The 20,978-nt window shown below is 35.8% G+C and overlaps 1 protein-coding gene across 4 annotated transcripts in view; it reads right to left on the bottom strand.

Moving 5' to 3' along the window:
• Positions 1–20,978, bottom strand: part of MAN2A1 (mannosidase alpha class 2A member 1) — a 166,564-nt gene that overhangs the window by 88,585 nt on the left and 57,001 nt on the right. For all 4 annotated transcript variants that reach the window (XM_049647694.1, XM_049647695.1, XM_049647696.1 and 1 more), the window contains 5 exons: positions 18,174–18,301; positions 13,896–14,069; positions 10,819–11,005; positions 6,032–6,209; positions 118–320 (listed from right to left, as the gene is read on the bottom strand). In XM_049647694.1, the coding sequence (XP_049503651.1) occupies positions 118–320; positions 6,032–6,209; positions 10,819–11,005; positions 13,896–14,069; positions 18,174–18,301 (870 nt within the window). The remainder of the gene's footprint in view (positions 1–117; positions 321–6,031; positions 6,210–10,818; positions 11,006–13,895; positions 14,070–18,173; positions 18,302–20,978) is intronic.

The following is a 20,978-nucleotide window of genomic DNA, read 5'->3' as shown; positions in this document are numbered from 1 at the left end:
ACATTAAACACATCCTAACACTGCATAAATTTCGTATATTATGCAAGACTCTACAAAAAGGCTATGATAATACAAAAGAGGTGAATAATTAATGTAGCTGTCTAAACATAAATGTACCTTAAATGGGATTCCAATATCCTATCCATTCGCTTGTAAAAGGGTCTGGATGTAAAGTAGCCACTCCAGTAATGATCATCTCGGTCAGCATAAGTGAAAAAATCTCCACTTAGAACAGGGAACATTGATTGGCTATTCTTTCCACTGGTTACATCTTCTTTATCCAGTGCATCAAAGTAATCCGATAAAGTTCCAAACTGTATCTAATGAAAAAAAAAGTTACACTTCAATTATTCATCTCTACCTTAAAATTACATCTAGCACTGAAAGGAGAAGTTAATAATAAATATTTAAGATGTGCTTCCACGTTAAGATGAAAATCTAGCTCAGATTTTACCAAACTCAAAAGCAGGGGGGAAATACACAGTGACTCTTTCTTTTACTTGCATCAAGTCCCAAATTAAATTAAAATAAAACTGATATACCTAAGGGGTTAGAAGAGCTATTTAGATATACAAATTTGGGAATCTGATTAACTCCTTACAAATCTCCAGAATTTCAAAATATGCAGGGGTCATGGCATAGAATTATTCAGAGATGAATGAACGTTGGGAGGAAGCAGAAAAAATAAAACATTTCATTTACATATATTTAGCTATAACATTTTGAGCAAAATGTTCCAGAAGTCTGGAGTAACAGTTTTGTTAAGCATTTTCATAGGTCTTATGCACATACACTCTCCTGGCCTCCCCATCTCCCTAGTTTGAGCTCTTATAAGGGAGACTTCAAGAACAGCAGATCATTAAAAATAAACAAAACAGGGGCGCCTGGGTGGCTTGGTCGGTTGGGCGTCTGACTTCGGCTCAGGTCATGATCTCACGGTCCGTGAGTTCGAGCCCCACGTCGGGCTCTGTGCTGACCGCTCAGAGCCTGGAGCCTGTTTCAGATTCTGTGTCTCCCTCTCTCTCTGCCCCTTCCCTGTTCATGCTCTGTCTCTGTCTCAAAAATAAATAAACGTTAAAAAAAATAAACAAAACAAAACAAAAAAGGGACTTTCTCTACCAGCAGGTAACACTGAATAGAAGTAAAACACAAAGAGTGACAAGAATTGAAAGGTTGACTGCTCAAACGAAAAGGTCTTCTGACTAATGATTTAAATTACCAGAACATAAATCCATTTTTATGAGCCCAAGCTATTCTATAAATCAAAGGAAAAAAGAAACATTATACCAGACTATGTAAACAGATATTAAAAGGCATGGTTTTTAGAAATAAACAGAGAATTTAACAGGGAATATATTTCTTTGAGTAACGGTAACATGCTAATTTTGTTGTTTCCTACCTTACACACACACACACACACACACACACACACACACACACACACACTAAAACCATTTTGATTCAATGTGGCAGAAAAATAAGAGTAGTTAAAAACAGTGAGTAGCATTCTAGTAGAGTGGTTAAGAACAGCACAGAACCTGGATCCAGGTGATATGGAATTAAATTTCATCTCTACCACTTACCTAACATGTGGTTTTGAGCATATTATATACTGTCTCTGTGTCTTTGTTACAGATAATAGGGTCTAAGTAAAATGCTTAGAAATACAACTGGCAAATAATGGTGTAAGTTTTAGCTATTATTTTTCTATTGCCAAGGCAAATTTCAACTGGAAACACAATGATATTAGTAAGACAAATATAAGTTATCAGAATATAATTGTGACACAATATTTTATGACAGCAAAACAGATGATTTTAAATATTTTAAAATATTTTAGTTAATTTTTGGTATTAGCCAAGATGAATATACTTCTTTCCTGGCAATTTCCCAGGGCAAAGTTTACGTAAGTGGCCTGGTGGGCTTTCTTACAAACTTAATTCAGTCTCAAAGGACTGAAACGTAATCCTTCATGCTGAGGTTTCAAAAGAAATTATTTAAGACTAAATTTTTTTTACAGAACTTTTTGGTAGCTCAAATAAAGTACATATTTGGGATTCCTAAACAAATAACTAAAAAAATAGTTAAATATTTTTTACATTAAAAGGCAATAAATAATATCTTAAACATAACTTTAATATTAAAGATCCTCAAACTCCTCTATCTGGACAACATACAGGAAAACTTACATAAACTGTAAAAGAAGTGATGATCAATAGCAAACTGACTGTCTTGGCTAGTTCAAGGTCCGTTTTTTAGCCATCTATATTCAATTACTTACTTTCCTTTCACTAAAAGAAAATAATAAATGTAAGCTTCCAGCTTAGACAAAATAACTTCAAATACCCTACAGAGAAGAGACATAACTAGATAAATCACAGAGAAAAAAAAAAAAACAACAAACACCGAAAAAAAAAACCAACCCACTTTTGTTTGAAAGGTATCTAAGGGCAATCAAAGCAGCCAACACTTGAATGCACAAATTCTGGAAAGAAAGGAAATGCAGGAGGGTTACTGTGTACAAGGTTAGAATGCAAAAGTTAATTACATTTTTTATACATGGACTATACCATGTTCATGGATGGCCTAATATGGATCAATATTCAAATTGATCCATAGGTTCAAAGCAATGCCAATCAAAATCCCAACTTTTGTTTTGGGCAGGGGCAGGGGGGCAGAAGAAAGAAGACTTATGCTATCAGACATGAAGATCTATTCTAAAACTACAGTAATTAAGACAGTATGAGATGAGTCAAACAGACAAAATTGAATACAGTCTACACAAGATCCACACAAATATAGTTTCATGCATAATGAATGACAAAGATGATGCTACAGTGTAGTGGCAAACTGGTCTTTTCAATAAATAGTGGTAGATATCCATATGGGCAAAAATGCCCTTTGATCCCTACCTTCATAAAATTCATAAAAAATCAATTCCAAATACATTACAGACCTAAATGTTGAAGGTAAAGCAATAAAGCTACTGGAGGACAACTTCATAAGAAATATATTTTCATGACTATGAGGTATAAACAAAAATTTCTTAAGTAGGACACAACAAGCACTTATCATAAAGGAAAATACTATTATATTTAATTAAAATGAAGGATTTCTGTTATCAAAAGACAGTATTAAGAAAAAAAATAGGCTTACATAGTGGGAGACAATATTTGCAAAACTTTTATCTGAAAAAAAAAAGACTCAAAGGAAAACATATATAAGAACTATAAATGGTACAAAAAGACAGATAACCCAATTTAAGGAAAAGTCATCAAAAGTTTTAAATAGGCACCTCACAAGAAGGTACCTAAATGGCAACAAACTTATGAAAAGAGGTTCAACCTCATAACTACCAGGGAAATACAAAATAAAACAATCACATCTATCATAAAGTATAAAAATGAAAAGCAATCATAACTATACAAAGTCTGAGTAAGGAAGTAGAGCAACTGAAATTGTCATAAAATGCAACAATTAATGCAATCTATTTCGGCAATATCTACTGAGGCTCAACATGTGCATACTCGATGACCAAAACTTTCCATCCCACTTTATACCCACATAAACTCACACTTATGTATATCAAAGCATACACAAAATATTCAAAACGGCTTTATTTATAATAGACAAAAATTGGAAAACAACCCAAATATCCATCAACAATACAATGGACAAGTTGTATCATATGGATACTAGAGATATTATACGGCATTAAAAATGAATATGCTGCTACATGCAACAATATGGATGAATGTGGCAAACACAACCTGGAGCAAGGAAATCCACACACAAAATAACAGATACTTAAGATCCCCTTCTTGTGAAATTTAAAAAGAAACAACACTAATCATGATGACAGAAGGGAAAATAAGCTTACTTTTGTTAAGAGTTGGCAATGATTTGAAGGGGATTTAAGGGACTCTTCTGGATGCCATAAATGTTCTATGTCTTAAACTGGATGGTGATTGCATGGGATTTTTTTAATTTGAAGAAATTCTCTGTACACTTATGGATTTGTGCATATCTCCTATGTATGTGATATTTCAATTTTTAATTACTTTAAAAATTGCCCTAGTGGACAAAGGAGGAAATGGGTAAAATACTAAAATCAGGACTTAATTCTGAAGAATCAGGTGGTAGATCCTTTTGTGGACCACAAGAACATTCGCTAGGAAGATGTATTTAGGGATAAAATACCCATATACATATGCCATCTCCTAATCAAGTGTTCGTATATGAGCTTTGTCTTCGAGGAGATTAAGGAGATGATTTAAACACAGACCCCATGCACAGAGTTCATACTTTGGTAGAGAGTCAGTTGTAAATATCTTGAATATACTTTATATTTTAAGTTTATCTATTTGATACTATTTAAGTTTACTTAATAAACTTGAATTCTCATGACATAGCATGTGGCCTATCGTCAGCTTTCTAATCTTCTAAACAGTAACATATGCTTCCTAAACAGAAGCATCTCAGCCCTATGAAAGAAAAAGAGAAAACAAGAATAGTATTAAGAAAAGAACAATGGAGCAACTCATTGAAAAGTGTATTATGCTGGGGCACCTGGGTGGCATAGGTGGTTGGGCATCTGACTTTGGCTCAGGTCATGATCTCACGGTTCGTGTGTTCAAGCTCCATGTCGGGCTCTGCTAACAGTTCAGAGCCTGCAGCCTGCTTCGGATTCCGTGTCTGCCTCTCCCCTGCTCACACTATGTCTCTCAAAAATGAATAAATATTAAAAATATATATATTTTTTAAATAAATAAAAAGTGTATTTTGTTAAAAGAAATTGTTTTATATTTTACCTGAAATCTAGGTTGGTATGATTTATAAGGCAGATTTTTTAAAATTTAAATCCAAGTTAGTTAGCATATACTGTAATAATGATTTCAGGAATAAAATTTAGTGATTCATCACTTACATATAATGTATAAGGCAGATTTTTTAAAATTGCTATGCTAATTTTCATTATCCATTTAAAATATTCATAAATTCTTATCACAGAGAAAAACCTCACCTTAGGAAATTAGAAAGCTGATGACAGGCCACATTCTCTTCCTTTCTACAGTATTTTCACAGATATTCTACTGTCTCATGGATTAGTGTATAAATACAATAAATACACTGGGTAATTTTCTTACAGAGTCTAATATATCACTCTTGTTTGGTGACTCACGAAACATCTGCTAAAAAAAATGCTTTTATGGGATCAGGAAAATGTGAATCTATCTGGATATATGATATTATTGAATTATTAATTTTGTGATGTAATAATGGCATTATGATTTCATTTGTAAAGTCCTTATCATTTAGAGACAGATACTGAAATGGTTACAGATGAAACTACATGACATCTGAGGTTTCCTCCAAAATCATCCCGAGGAGAAGGGGAAGGGGAGAGTGAGACACAGCTGAAGCTGAAGAGAGTGACCTAGAATTGAGCCATGGATATTGGGAAGGCAGGGTGAGGTTGGGGGGTGGTGGTACTTGAGTCATTCTCAAAACTTTAGGGTACGTTTTAAATTTTCCACAAGGGGAAAAAAAGAGTGAGAACTACAGGCAAATAATCGATTGATTTTAGAAGTCTTCTCATCTAAGAAAAATGCTAGTGTATTCTCTGGACACAAGACATTCATTTGCAAAATTCAGGACATGTCCATCTGCATCTGCCAGTCACACTACTAAATCACCAGGATGCAACTGTCGGAGAGAAACAAACTTTCAACGCCGGTAGAAAAACAGGACATCACTGAAAAATGAACTTCACACCTTACATGTTTACAGCCACTTAAAACTCATGCCTGTTTAATTCTATGGGAATGGGGAGAAAGGGATCACTTTAGAAACACAACTATAACACTAGAGAATTCTCCTCTGTAAGAACTACAGGTTTACATAAGGACCACATATTCAAGTAAATACTGAGATATGGGGACAAGAAACTAAGGCAACTGTGTTTTAGCCTCACTTAATAATGAGGCCTCAACTTCAAATGCACTTTCATAATTAAATATTTTCTCATTACCTTAACGTTATACTCAGGATGAGAATTCATATAATCAAAAAGCAGCTGGTAATTCTTAAACTGATGATCCCATTCTGTGCGTTCACAGTAGCGAAAATCATCTCCCAGAGGGGCCAGGAGAACTGTGGTACGGAACAGCTTTGACTTTTTTCGGTACTGGTCGAGAAGCATCTCAGCCCTACAAAAGAAAAAGGGAAAAAAGGAACAGTAGTAAGAAAAGAACAATGGGGCAACTCATTACAAAGCGTATTATGTTAAAAGAAATTGTATATTTTACCTGAATTCTAGGTTAGTATGATTTATAAGGCAGACTTTTGAAAACTACTATACTAATTTTTGTTGTCCACTTAAAATATTCATAAATTCTTATCACAGAGAAAAAAACCCATAGTTTTTCTTATCCTTAGAGAAATAAAGTCACAGACCAACTTTGGCATATAATTACTAGGAACATCAATGGCCCTCCTGAAGCCCAGGCACAGATATTGGATCCTGGACAGCCGGTGTTTTAAAATGATTTGGTCCAAAAAGACAATAAGGATTTCTCATCTACATAAACTTTGAAGTTTGCTTTGATTTAACATCTCTTTCTCTAATTTAAGCTAAACTTGCCTGATTAAACATTAAAAAAATAGTTTGAACAAAACCAATTATAGAACCGTATTTCCTCTTCAAAAGGAAGAAAAACAACTCACTTAACACCTTCCATCAATAAACTCTGTATCTGTCACAGTGTCCTTCTCAGTACTGATCAACGAATCAAGCTTAGGAATTGAATTAGCTTTTCTGGATTCTACCTCCCTCAGCTCTAACCACCCATGACTCAAAAGGACAGCTAAATACTAAATGTGCTGATGTGCTTTTATATTTCATATTCTAGTAATTCTGTAGGAAATCCTTTTGCCAAATGCTGAATTGGGGCAACATTTGAAGATGACTACGAATATAAGGTATTTAAGAGGAATGGTTTACCAAAATGAAATTAAACAAGCAGATGAACTCAGAGTAGTTCTCAATGTTGTAATGACACACTTAAGAAATTAGTGATAAATCACTAATATGCTTTTTACCCAATGTTCCAATTTTCATTTCAAGGGTTATTCAGAAGTAGGTTCTAATTCACAATATAAAAACTTATGAAAGAAACTCAAAGAACACCAATGATGAAAGAGGTATTTTATAGAAATAATTAAAAAAAACATTTAACTAAATTTAGAATCTCATGATCTTTCTATAATGATAGTCTCTGAAATTGCTTTGCAAATATTAAATTATTAGCAAAATTTCGTAACTTGGTGAGTAAACTATAACCATAATATTCTTACAAAACATAGTTTTCTGAGATTAGCATTCAGTGGAGTACTTAATTCTTACTAATAATTTACTAATATTCCACACTTACCAAAAACAATTTTAGATTTTTACTTATAATTAAAAAATACACGTACAATAAGATTAATCAAACAGAAAGACAAATAAAATCAAAATAAATAAGTGAAGAAAACCAAACATATAAATCACAGATTATAAAATATTCTATGTGACAGAGCATCCATCAGATCCCCCAGGCAACCAGAATAAAAAAAAGTAAGTGATCATTTAAATGAATCCCAAGGTTTACTACTAGATATACCATATCTTGTGTATATACACATAAGACACATAACAGGAAAGAAATCACAAACATTAAACGTGCCTTTTCCATTTAGCATCTGTCCTCGCGTCCAGGCTCCTGCTCAGAAGGTGTCAACACTGAGAAAGCCAAGGAACCAACCTATACTACCTGGTAGACAGTGGATATTTATTAAATACATGGTACACTACTGACAAATGAACCAATGGATTATCACTCTGAAGATGTACAGCAGCAATCTGCTCTTCAATTCTTTCACCAGATTCGAAATGTCAACTTAACTAGAACCAAGAAAAAAATTCCCTAGAACATCCTATCATTTGACATGTAAATCATCATCATATGTAAAATATTGTGCATGAGAACAAAACCTCAACTTGATAAAGAATGGTGTTTCTTTATTTGGGAAGTAGAGGAACCTGCTAAACTAATAAACAGTATCAAGTGTATCACCTGTAAACTACAGTTCAATTTCATTTCCTTTAGGTTATTAAAACCAAGCACCACTAATCTGGAAGGCCCGTGTTTGATCTTCATTCATCAAGAAGTAAAAAGGAAGGTGATGTCTGGATGTGAAGTAACCAGTAGAGTTAAGATTTCAAGACTTATGAGAAGTTTTTTTTAAAAATCTACTTAAGTATTAAATAGACTCTTTCATCTCTCTGCCCCCAGGTGTCTGGAAACCAGTTGCAAAATCAGTGGAACTGACTGAGTGCAAAGTATGTTCCTGGGGGGCAATCTTTGAAGTGTCAGATGGGACACAGCCACAGGATTACACAAAATGGCTTTTTTCCCCCTAATAATGCACTTTAAATAGATAGGAGGACCAAAAAAAAGAGGAGCCTCACAAGGCCTTTGGGTGCACTGAGAGTCCCCAACTGAAGCATCTGGCTGCCTTCAAAGAAATTCCCTATCTTTGACCTCCTGAGCTGAGGATACTCTCCCCACCCTTACCTCTTCTTTTTCACTGTACCTTTTGCTACCTTATACTGGATTACTCTCCCATGCCTAACTAACCTAATCCCAGAAAGCAGGCTATTCACTGTTCCTCAGGGATTTTCATTGCTGTAGGAACCAGGAAAATGAAACCAGGTTGATTCCTAAACTTGGACACTTAGAAAAAAAAAATTATAAATAGATTTTGCTAGAAGGGAACTATGGCTTCAAGAAGGCTGCCATGATAAAACACTTTTGTATGTGCCACAGTGAGAAGCTCACAATGGAATATTTCATGGCCACAAGGACTCACTCAAGGCAGAGAGACCCAATCTCACCTTCCTCTTCCACACACAATTTTTAAAAAGCAATTTTTTAAATATAAATAGACTTGACAGTACCTAGTGCAAAGATCTTATTTTATTTAAAAGGCTCTATTGTTGTGCTCTGCAATCACCTGGGGTGATTATGCTGGCACTCTATTCTCATTTTGTTGGCCTGGAGACTTTTCAAAAGTTCCCTGGGTGATTTGGGTGGCTGTGGTTGTTAAGTACTGACCTGCCTCACCCTTGCCCTTTTTAACCCTCCTGTGGAAGGTAGGATGCCTCGCTTCTTCTCAGCAAGCTGCGCTAGCATGGAGTTCCCTGAAACCATCAAACTTATGACTGGCAAAAAAACCTGCACGTAATTATTGTTATATAATCCATGTATTACAATTTGATGAGTTTAAAAATATGTCTACACTTGTGTTACCGTCATGTTACTGAAAAATTTTTTAAGGACGACATGTACAAGAACCTAGGCAGAGTAGGTTTGTGGAAACCTGAAATACTAGGGTCTTAAAACTACGGTTAAAGAATGTTCTGGTTTGTAGAGTTTATGGCTGTCATCATAGTTTAACTGTTTATAATTTCCCATCTCACTCTCGAAAATTTCCTCATTTGCATAATAAATAACATGATGGATCAAAAAAATAAAATAAAAGCCTATTTTACTTTTCTGGCATACATGAGTGGTTTACATTAAAACACAAGGTTTTTTTTAATGTTTTTTACTCTTTTTGAGAGAAAGAGACCGAGCACAACTGGAGGAGGGGCAAAGAGAAAGAGAGAGAGAGAGAGAGAGAGAGAGAGAGGAGAAACAATCTGAAGGAGGATCTAGGCTCTGAGCTGTCAGCACAGAGCCTGACATGGGGTTTGAACCCATGAACCGTGAGATCATGACCTGAGCAGAAGTCAGATGCTTAACCGACTGGGCCACCCAGGCGCCTCTATATTATAACACAATGTTTTAGTTATTTATTTTTTAATTTTTAAAAATGTTTTTATTTATTTTTGAGATAGAGACAGAGCGCAAGCGGGGGAGGGGCAGAGAGAGAGAGAGACACAGAATCTGAAGCAGCTCCAGGCTCTGAGCTGTCAGCACAGAGCCCGACGCGGGGCTCAAACTCACAGACTGTGAGATCATGACGTGAGCTGAAGTTGGATGCCTAACTGACTGAGCCACCCAGGTGCCCCACACAATGTTTTATTTAAATGCATTATACGGCAATAATTTTTAAGTGAAGAAATTAAGCTTCATAAGCACCCAAATTAGAAGTATAGGTAACTAGATAGAATGAGATGCTTCTATCATTAGAGTAATTTTCTTCTTCTTAAAAAAGTGATTCATTCCTTTGATTTTTATTTAGATAAATATGTTTAAGTATAAATATTCCTAATTAAAATTTTCTATAAGCCAAAAATGTCAGAAAGATTGAAAGAGTGTATTCATCAGAGCTGGGCAGCATTTACTATTATTGAAATTGTTATTAAAGGAACAGATAATTACACTCTTTATGTGTTCCATTTCAATAAATGTGTTTTTGCAGTTGGGTTGCTTTTCTTACCAATTTATACAATAGAGACCAGAAGTTTTATTATCAACAAAAGTATATGAAATCAATCAAACATAGTAGACAGTTTTTATAATAAGGGCAAAGGAGATGGTAATAACAGAGTATTATAGGTTCTCCATTGTACATTGATCACCTATTGTTCATTTTCCATTAAATTTTAACACATAAAAGGCACAAAGCTCTGGCATTTTTAAGTCGCTTGAAATCTGGTTTGAATGAATACCTTGAACATGGATAATGTTGGCTACTGAACCCTTTAGCAATGAGCAGCTGAGTTGCTACTTTGTTCGATGGTGTCTTATGAAATGCACATTTTCATACCTCTTTTGGACATTTCCAGGATGTATTGTTTCTGGGGGGACTCCCCAGGGACAACCAAATCTGCCTCCAGGAAGCCGTTTAAAATCAAACTGGCAGCATATTTTAGGATCAGGTCCGCATGTATGAGGGATGTCATAGCTGTAGAAGGGCATCATGTGGCAAAAAATATCTGTGCCAGATCCCAGATCTAAAATAAAGAGCCAACAGACAAACCTGAATTTATAAATTCTGTTTTCCTATAACTGTTCAAAATGCCAGTACTTTCTACATACGTAATGCAAGTTCGACCCTAATCCACAACCTATTAAACTACCCGTACATAAGCTTCCATGACATTTAACAACCACCAGGCTGAAGGAGGAGACTCACACCCCAGTCTCTACCTCCTCTATCTAAATTTAGCAGAGACCCATCATTAACCAGCATCCACTGACCTAGGAAGATACAAACCAAACCAAAGCCAAAGCCAAAGTTGTGACTGGCTCATCCAAAATTATGGCCATGTCCATCCCTGGCTGCCAGCTCCTGCCCACCCACATCAGTAATGGGAGACACTGAGAAAGACCATTAAATTAGCCACAGAAGAAGGGTAAGAAGAGATGAAGAGAATAAAAGGAGAAAAGGAAAAGTAGGGAGGCTTGTGAGAATCCTGGGTAAATTCCTATCGACTTCTTGCTGTGAGGAGAAGGAAGTGCCACCAGAAGAGTTCAGAGAGTCTCCCAGATGCTCACCAATAAAGAGCCAATGGTACTCTTCACCAAGAAGGCAGCACAGGACAAGTAAAAGTAATTTTCAAAACAAAACAAAAAAACAAAAAACCACCAAGAATAAAAATAAAGCAAACAAACAAACAATATATATATATGCGTATATATATGCATATATATACGCATATATATATACATATATATACAAATATATATACATATACATATATACACATACACATATATACATATATATGTATATGTATATATGTATATATGTATATATGTATATATACAGAAAGCAAGCACTAGTTCCTGATGCAGAATTGTTTTTATTTAAAACCTCAATGCCACGAAGTCTTACCACTGCCCTTGAGAGGTCAGAAGCCTACCGCCCAGTGAGTGCAGGATTTAACCAGGAGTTAAAAATGGTTATCTTTATAGACTCCTGACCTAGAAGTACCTCCCCGCCTTTACTGAAGTATGGATTTCTACTTTTCAGCAATGGGTATGTACTGCTTTCATAATAAAGACAGTTACAACAAATAAAAAATTAAAAGCAACATGCACATTTTAAAAAATGAAAATACCTGCTTCATTAAGAACCAGAACACACAAAGAAGCTCAACTGAATTCCAACATAATTTTGAAGTAACATCTTCAAATCTATCTGGTGAGCCTACAATACTCCGATTCTATCTCATACTCCATTTAGCTAAAGTAATTACCAGCTCTCTCCCAAATTTCAAAGCTATTATAATCTGTACTTTTCTGTGCTGTAAGTTGTTTCGCTGAATCAGATTCCAGCATGACATCATGGATGCTGGTCACTAATACCTGCTCTCAACACAGAGGCTGTCACAACCTCAGACACTGATGGCACCTTCTCTTCCTTCTTCCTATAGATCGAAGACACACTCCACATCCCACTGCTTCACCTCACCCCATACTATTTAGCAACTCATTTTCACATTGCAGTTTATCTGCTGCATTTGATGTTGTCTTTTATCAAATTAAGACTGTAATTTCCTTATAGGCAAGGGAGTTTTCTGTGTTTTTTCCAAGCATGGTATTAAGTACATAAAAGTACTTAGTAATTTCTTGCTGATTGATATTTATGGACAATTTGAATATAGGCGACTGTTTAAGTAGGGCCTTTTCAAATTAACAATCTTTTTTTTTTTAAATTAATATGCTCCTTTGCACTTGATCCAACTATACAGGATACAACCCCCTACAAGTTCTTGTTTTCTCTCCAGGTTTTTATTTTCCAGAATAAAAAATGATACAGTTAATTTCTTTCCTTACTGAAAAAAACAGCAGTACATATAAGGGAGTTACTGCCTAGATTTACAAATGATTTTTTGAGAACACTCGGGAGAGAGCTAAATTACACAGGAAAGAAAATATGATGTAATACAGTAATTTCTGAACATTGTTTTAGCAACAAAATCCTTTTTGCAGATGGAATCTTAAGGAAAACTCAGCATCAGGATGGCAGTGAATACCAGAGAGGTAAAAGCCTGGGTTTGTGAACTACACAAAGACAGATTCAAACCTCACCTCTGCACCTACTTGCCCTTATGACTTTTGGCAAATGGCTTCACGTTCCTAGCATCCATTCCTTCACCATTTAAAAGGAATTATAAGAGAACTGAATTTAAAGGATAAAGATTCAGTGAGAGAGTGGATATAAAGCATACAATACAATGCATGGCCCATAATAAAAACTCAATAAAGAAGAAATAATAAAGTATTCTGAATTAAATGGGTGTTGGGAAAGGCAAAAACAACTTAAGAAGCCTAAATCTTGTCTTCTCCTCAACCCCCCACCCCCAGCCAAGAGCTGCGAAAGTCTGACCTTGGAACACCTGTGCACCCACAGAATACAACGTGAGAACAGCAGTACAGATAACAGGAAGGCTGTTCTAGGAGGGCAGGATTAAGGTTTTAAAAGGCAATTCTTACTATATGCAGAGACAGGAAAGACAGAAGAAGGAAACAGAGGCTGAACATGAAATAAATGACTGGATATAAGATATAACACATGTTCAACTTTGTATAAAACAGGTTCTTTTTAAAACAGAAAAAAAAAAAGCATTTACAAAAGACTAATTCCTTACATTTATTTACTTCCTTTAGGCGTAAAAAAGAATCCACAATGTTCTATAGATAAATATCTTCACCATTGCTTAAAAGAGTCTTAACACAAAAACTCTGGGGAATAAATTCTAAGAATCTGTGTCTTTAAGCAACCTAATTTTCAAGACTGACACTCTGAATAAAACCTGTAACAGCCTGAGTTCATAACCCTTATGAAATAACATCTAGGTCAAGGGAGACCTTCCACGTTCATCAAACCCTACATACCCCAATTCTGTCTCCAAAAAAATTCCAGTGTTTTATGCAATGCAAAATGTTTTTTAACTGCATAATGAACTCTCTGAATAAGCATGTGAGAAAATCCAGCCCGTTTAAGAAGATAAGCCATTGTTGGGGAATGTCCAAAAGGATCAATAGACCAACCAGACCGAGGTTTCACTCCTGTTGATAAAGAAAATAAGTGTTATTTTTTTAACTGACAATGACATGAAAAGAAGTCACATTACCGTCAGAGCCATCAGAGTTTTGTGGTATTCCAGGTCTGAGGACAAACGATCTGCCCAGCATTCATTCCCCTTTAGCAAACACTCCCAGCAGGGCTCCCAGAGGAAAGGATCCTGGCCCTGTCATGTCCTCCCAGGCAGGGGAATCGCACAGTAGGTTAATCAACGAGCTGAAAGAAGCACTCTGCCATTTTTAATAGGTATTAGCAAGCTACTGCCATGCAGGGAAGCTGGAGAAACAAACAGGACCTAACCCCTGCCCTGCCCTCTAAGACCTCACAGTCTTGTTTTGCTTTGAGTTGGACAACCCAGCAACTTGATGTTACAGAATAAAGAAAAGTACGCTAACTCATTTCAACTTGTACTCCTCAATCCCAAGTTAAGGAATTTGTAGGCCATCTTTCATACTTCACAACAGTTCTGTATCATCTTATTATGCAGTGGCAGAACTGGCCCAAATAACTGTTCCGTATTTCGTTAAATCTTAAGACATTTTGATGCTGGTGCTTTCTCTCCACCTAGAAAGGATCAATGGAATTTTTCACAATTGACTCACATCAATTATAAGAGCTATTGACTAAAGATATACCTCGATTTCTCCAAGGATACAATGTAAAAAATAAACATAATAAATGTAAAGACTGGATTAATGAAATATGATTATTTACCTGGCATTATACAAACCTCATCTTTTATTTATTCAGTACACTCAAAGAAAACTTCTACATACAACCTATATAAATCTACATAAGTAGTATTACCTTGTGCATTTTTTTTTTTTTTTTTTTTTTACTCAAACACCAGTTTAGCACCTTCCATAAACCTAAGGGTATGAGAGGTTCTAGGGTTAAAACAGGAGTTAATCCTGATCCTAACAGCACAAAGTATCATGCAAATAGGTATAACACAGAGTAGCAGAAAAGAGAGGAGAGGGAAGAACTCTGGAGAACAATCCTGAAGATGAACAGAGATGAGAAGCTGGCAAAAGAGACTGATAAGAAAAAGTCAGAACTCTCAGAGGGCCAAGAGCATCTGTCAAAACTCAAAGAACTGCCCACATATTTTTGCATTTCACATATGTAATTTACCTCTAAAAATTGTAAAGAAATCCTGAACCCTATTTAGTATTTTTGGGTTTTTTATGGTGGTATGGGTTTAACAAATTCTGGAGCTGCTTTTCATGCATTCTGAGATTGAGCAAATTGAGACAAGGGAGCCAAGTTTCACACTGTTAAGAAAAGCAACTACAGAATATGTAAATGTGGGAGAGCAGGATGTACTTTGTGATCCTGAACTGAAACATGAGGTATCAGTACTAACTTATGGCTTTATAACACACACATGTGTGCGAGCCTGCACAAGAGGGCAAACATGACCTCTTTATAAAAGTTTGGATTTGTTTTATGCTACACTTTTACCTCAATTTGCTCCTTAACTCCTCCTAAAAAAATATGTGCTGTACCAAGGAAAACCTAGCACAGTACTGGCATCCTTTATAGGTCTCTGCCTAGCTCTCACCTCCTTTCATGAAAAAGATTTTGTGCTATTAAAGTAAGATTAAGATTGTCAAAATATATAAAAGTAAAAACTGTTAGGAAAAATAACAGGAAAGCATCATTAAAAAGAATAAGTACACCACTCAATTTCTGGCAAACCTAATAGACTTAAAAATTAGAACCTGAGTAATATGAATAATATAATTAATAAAACTGGATTATTTCAAGTACATTTAGTATTAAAACATAAGACAAGTCAGGGAACAGTTATAAAAATGGGTATTTTGGGCAAAAGACAATCTGAAAAACTCAAACTTAAAAAAAAGTTTCTAATGATATTAGTGTAATAAAGTTCATAAAAGCAGAAATTAACAACAAAAACCTAAACAATTTAAAAAAGCATTCCATGGCCGAATATAAAAATAAAGTATCCAAAATAACATGTTGTTCCAAACTGTTTAGAAAACAAAACAGAACATGAATTTACAAGATGCAGCCAAAGCCCACCAGAAGAAACTTCATATTCTCAAATGTATTCATTACCTAAATTTAAGAGCTAAAACCATAAAATTTCTAAGAAAAAAACTACAGAGTTCATGATCGTGGGTTAGATAATGACTTCTTGGTTATGACATCAAAACACAAGTGACAAAAGAAAAAATAAACTGGACTTCATCAAAATCAAAACTTTTGTGCATCAAAGGACACCTTCATGGGGCACCTGGGTGGCTCAGTCGGTTAAGCAACTGACTTCAGCTCAGGTCATGATCTCACGGTTTGTGAGTTCGCGCCTTGTGTTGGGCTCTGTACGGACAGCTCAGAGCCTGGAGCCTGCTTCAGATTCTGTGTCTCCCTCTCTCTCTGTGCATCGCCCCCCCACACACACTCACACTCTGTTTCCCTCTCTCTCTCTTAAAAATAAATAAATATTTTAAAAATATTAAGAAAAAATTAAAAAAAAAAGGACATCTTCATGAAACTGAAAACCCACAGAATGGAAAAAAAAATATTTGCAAATCATTGTCTGACAAGAAACTTGTATGAAGAATATATAAAGAACACTTACAAGTCAACAATAAAAAGACAAAGAACCCAATTGTAAAAATAGCAAATAATTTGAATAGACAATTTTCCAAACAAGATATACAAACAGCCAATACACATGTGAAAAAATGCTTAACATCATAGTCTTTAGGGAAATGCAAATCAAAGCCATAATGAGGTACCATTTCACACTCACTAGCATGGCTAAAATAAAAAAGACAGTAACAAATGCTGCTGCAGATGTGGAGAAATTAGAACCCTCCTACACTGCTGGTGAGAACGTAGAAGGGTGCAGTCATTTTGGAAACAATTAGGCAGCTCCTCAAAACGCTTAACACAGCATGCTGCCCAATGACCCAGCACTTCCGTTCCTAGGTATGTATCCCAAAGAAATGAAAACATATGTCCTCACAAAAACTTACACAAGTGTGTATAGCAGCATTATTCACAGCAGCCAAAAGGGGAATAATCTAAATGTCCAGCAACTGAAAAATGGAGAAACAAATGTGGTATTTCCAAACAACACACTATTCAGCTAAAACCCCTGCCACCCCCATTCATTCTTTATTTTTATTTTGGAAGAATTCAAACTTGAGAAAAGGTGTAGGAATCATATGAAGAACTCCGATAAAGTTTCCAACTAGATTTACCAATTATTAACACATAACAAGTTATAGTGAACATCTGATTTTATCAGTGCAGCATCCTCTTCCAGTAGTAACAGGATTCTTCTTTCATGGACGACCCATTCACATGGTTCAGGTGAGGCTTACCCTGCCTTCAACAAACCCCTCCGCCCCATGACCATTTCCAAGAGGTGACTAGGCCTTGGTGATTTCAGCTCCTATACCTCTAGCCACAGAAACTGGCTCAGGGTTATGCACTTAATCCAAAGTGAGCCAATTAGTTAAGCTGTTAAGGAAAACTTCTCCTGGTTCAACTAGGAAGATGAGAGTCCTAGTTGCCTATGGCCATCTTACTCACCATGTGGAGAGAGCCAGGAGAAGATGAAAGCCATGAAAAAATAAACAGAACCAAAAGAGACAGTGCCTAGACAACAAAATTCGAGTCCCCTGGATCCAACCATACCTGAAGTTACCATATATATCTCTGTAATTCTCAGTGACAAAACGAATACCTTCTTTTCATTCTTCTTTTGTTTTTCTTAGGCAAGTAAATTAGACTTTTGCCTCTTCTAACTAATAGTTATAACTAATATAAAACTAAAACCCCAGTGGGATATTATTAGAAAAAAAACTACTCTAAAATTAATAAGAATAATACATAAAATAATAGATTACAAAGTAGATGACTGTAAAAGTGACCATATTACATTTATGTAACTTAGCTTATGATCAAATAAACATCATAAATTGATGAGGGATAAAAAATACTGGGAAAACTGGTTATTTAAAAAAAAATAAAATAAAGCCTCATCTCATGTTCCCCCAAATTAACTGCCCAAAGTTGTCCAAATGAAGGAGAAAGACATTAATACATACCTAGATTTTTTTCCAGCCACTGATGTCCTTCAATTAGTTGGTCAATTAAGGCAAAATAATGTGGAGCAGCTTCATCAGGCATAACCCAGCCACCTGTCACAATTTCAAACTGACCGTTTTGTAGCAAACTGGAGAGAAAGTAATATAGGAGTTTACAATAACACACAAGAAAAGTTCAAATAAAAGATTTAAAACAGCATAAACATTAGGGACAGCCCTTAAGTGTAACCAGTATTTATATTAGTTATTAAAAAAAGTTTTTTAAACCAGGGAATAAATTTCAAATTTGTGACCCTGGTGATAAAACATTCTTAGTAAAGTGTCTGTGGTGACACTCCCCCCCACCACTTCCACCCCAGGCAAAGCCACTGTAGGTCACTTTGGAAGTTCCTTTTCATAAAGTTATAATCTCCCAGACAACTTCAAAGATCCTGACGGAAACACATCTGACTTATTTCTGAATCTTGCAAAGCACCTAGCAAAGTGCTTTACTTGTGGTATATGCCGAATGAGGGTTTATTGAAGGACTGTCATTTTAAGCACTACATTTGTTTCAATACACCTATATTGAAAAAAATCAATATTTATTTTAGTCTTTCTGACACTGGTAAGTTAATCATGCAAACTACACAAAAGTAATAATAATAAAGGTAAAGCTAGTAAATATCACATGCTTCTGGGAATATAGAAAACATTATTAAGCACTTTGCTCCAAATTCAGCTAAAATGTTATCTGTATAGTTTATTTTACATTATTGAGTGAAAAGCTCTAACATTACCATTATCCGTCCATTGGGTACTCCTTTGCCATAATGCCATACAAGGTAGCTAGATTCCCAGCCCTAGAGCAACTGAATTGTTACAAGATGATAGCTTCCTCCAAGGAAAAAAATGAAACATGACTAAAAATTTGAAGAAGTACCTGAAGAAGTACACAAGTCAAGAATTTAAGCAAACACCTTAAATGTCACAGACTTGTCAGTCTACAGCACGATGGTTTGAAAAATAGTGTAAAATTTCAGAAAAAAGCAGCAGCTTTAATAAGGATACACATCACTGGATACCTACCACTAACAGTCAAGTACCAAGCCAAATTTAGTTGAAGCAGACCAGACATAAAAGATTAACATCTTCCTATAAAGCCTATAACAGAATCCACAGCATTAACACAACATCTGATTTATTCAAACATATGCGTAATCGTATAATCAGTGACAGAGTGGATAATGGACACACGTTTTAAAACGGAATGAATGGGGGCGCCTTGGTGGCTCAGTCGATTAAGTGTCCAACTACAGCTCAGGCGGTGATCTCACAGCTCATGAATTCAAGCCCCACATCAGGCTCTCTGCTGTCAGTAAGGAGCCTGCTTCAGATCCTCTGTCTCCCTCTCTCTCTGCACCTCCCCACTCAAGCTCTCTGTCAAAAATAAGTATTTTTTAAAAATCATAAAATAATTAGAATGAATGAATAATTCCTTGCATAAAGGTTAATCTGTATTGCCATGGGAATCACCAACTAACAATTCACATAGAGACTGTGACAGCTCATTAAGAGTGTCTAAAAAAAACCCAAATGTCCAGTCAAACCTCGGATTCTCATAGGCCCAAATCAAGAACTTATGGTACAGAAGCTGGAAATTAAAAAAAAAAAAAAAAAAAAAAAAAAAAAAAAGCATTTCTTTATGAATACAACTAAATCCAAGGCTCTTCGGACCTGCTTTTACTGTCAAACTACTTCCAGTCAGTTCTCTTTCTTATCTTCCTGGCGACTGCCCGATTTAGCCACACTCTGGAGGCTCTGGCCCAGACCCAGACTCTTACATCTTATGGCCAGCACTTGGAAGCCAGAGATGTCTGGACAGATTTGGGATTTAATCTCTGGCCATCAAATATAGAAGTGTGACTCCTTATCTCAGTATTCCAGTAAACAGATCTTCTGGAAAATTTCAGAAATAAATTGGCCAAACAAAGTCTTTGCTGCTTCTGAACAGAGAAGAGAAATTACAGATTAAAAAAACTAAAAGTTAAAATGAAAAAAAAAAAAAAAATCACTCCAATGATGGAATTTTTCATCTATATCAGTTTTATTTTGCTACGTAATTCCTGTCCCATAGGCATGAATGGGCTCCAAGAAACAGCAAACTGAGCAAAGAATCACACCTACTATATACAGCAAGTAGTTTCTCAGGTCTCTTTGTAAACAATCTATCTCTTTCCCCTCCCCATGATGCCCAGATGCTACTATGATCATGTATTAATCATGTATGAAAGGTAACACAACGGTTACTTTTTTTTTTTTAATGTTTATTTTTGAGAGAGAGACACAGAGCATGAGCAGGGGAGGGGCAGAGAGAGGAGGAGACACAGAATTCGAAGCAGGCTCCAAGCTCTGAGAGGTCAGCACAGAGCCTGATGTGGGGCTTGAACCCACGAACCATGAGATCATGACCTGAGCCAAGTCAGACACTTAACCGACTGAGCCTCCCAGGCACCCCTGAACACAACGGTTACCTTAAGGACTGTCTTGTCACTTCATTCTGGGAAGGCATGGAAAGCCTCCCATGCATTAAAATGTTTTCCAGAATATTCTCACCTACTTATTTTCTTCTCTCCTATTTTTCCCAACCTGACTGGTCCCAGTGGTCCTCATGTCTCTGTTCAAATAAAACCTACCCAAAGAAGTCAGCCTGAGCACCTAATCTAAAAATACTCCCACCATACCACCACACTCCATCACACACCAGAATTACCTTGTTCATTTCCATGTCTTCTCTCTCTCCCTCCTCAGCCCCACCCACCATCA

The sequence above is a fragment of the Panthera uncia genome (assembly GCF_023721935.1).
Source record: "Panthera uncia isolate 11264 chromosome A1 unlocalized genomic scaffold, Puncia_PCG_1.0 HiC_scaffold_17, whole genome shotgun sequence".
NCBI classification, from domain to species: domain Eukaryota; kingdom Metazoa; phylum Chordata; class Mammalia; order Carnivora; family Felidae; genus Panthera; species Panthera uncia.
The sequence above is the reverse complement of the archived record's forward strand: the minus strand, read 5'-3'. Positions and strand labels throughout refer to the sequence as shown.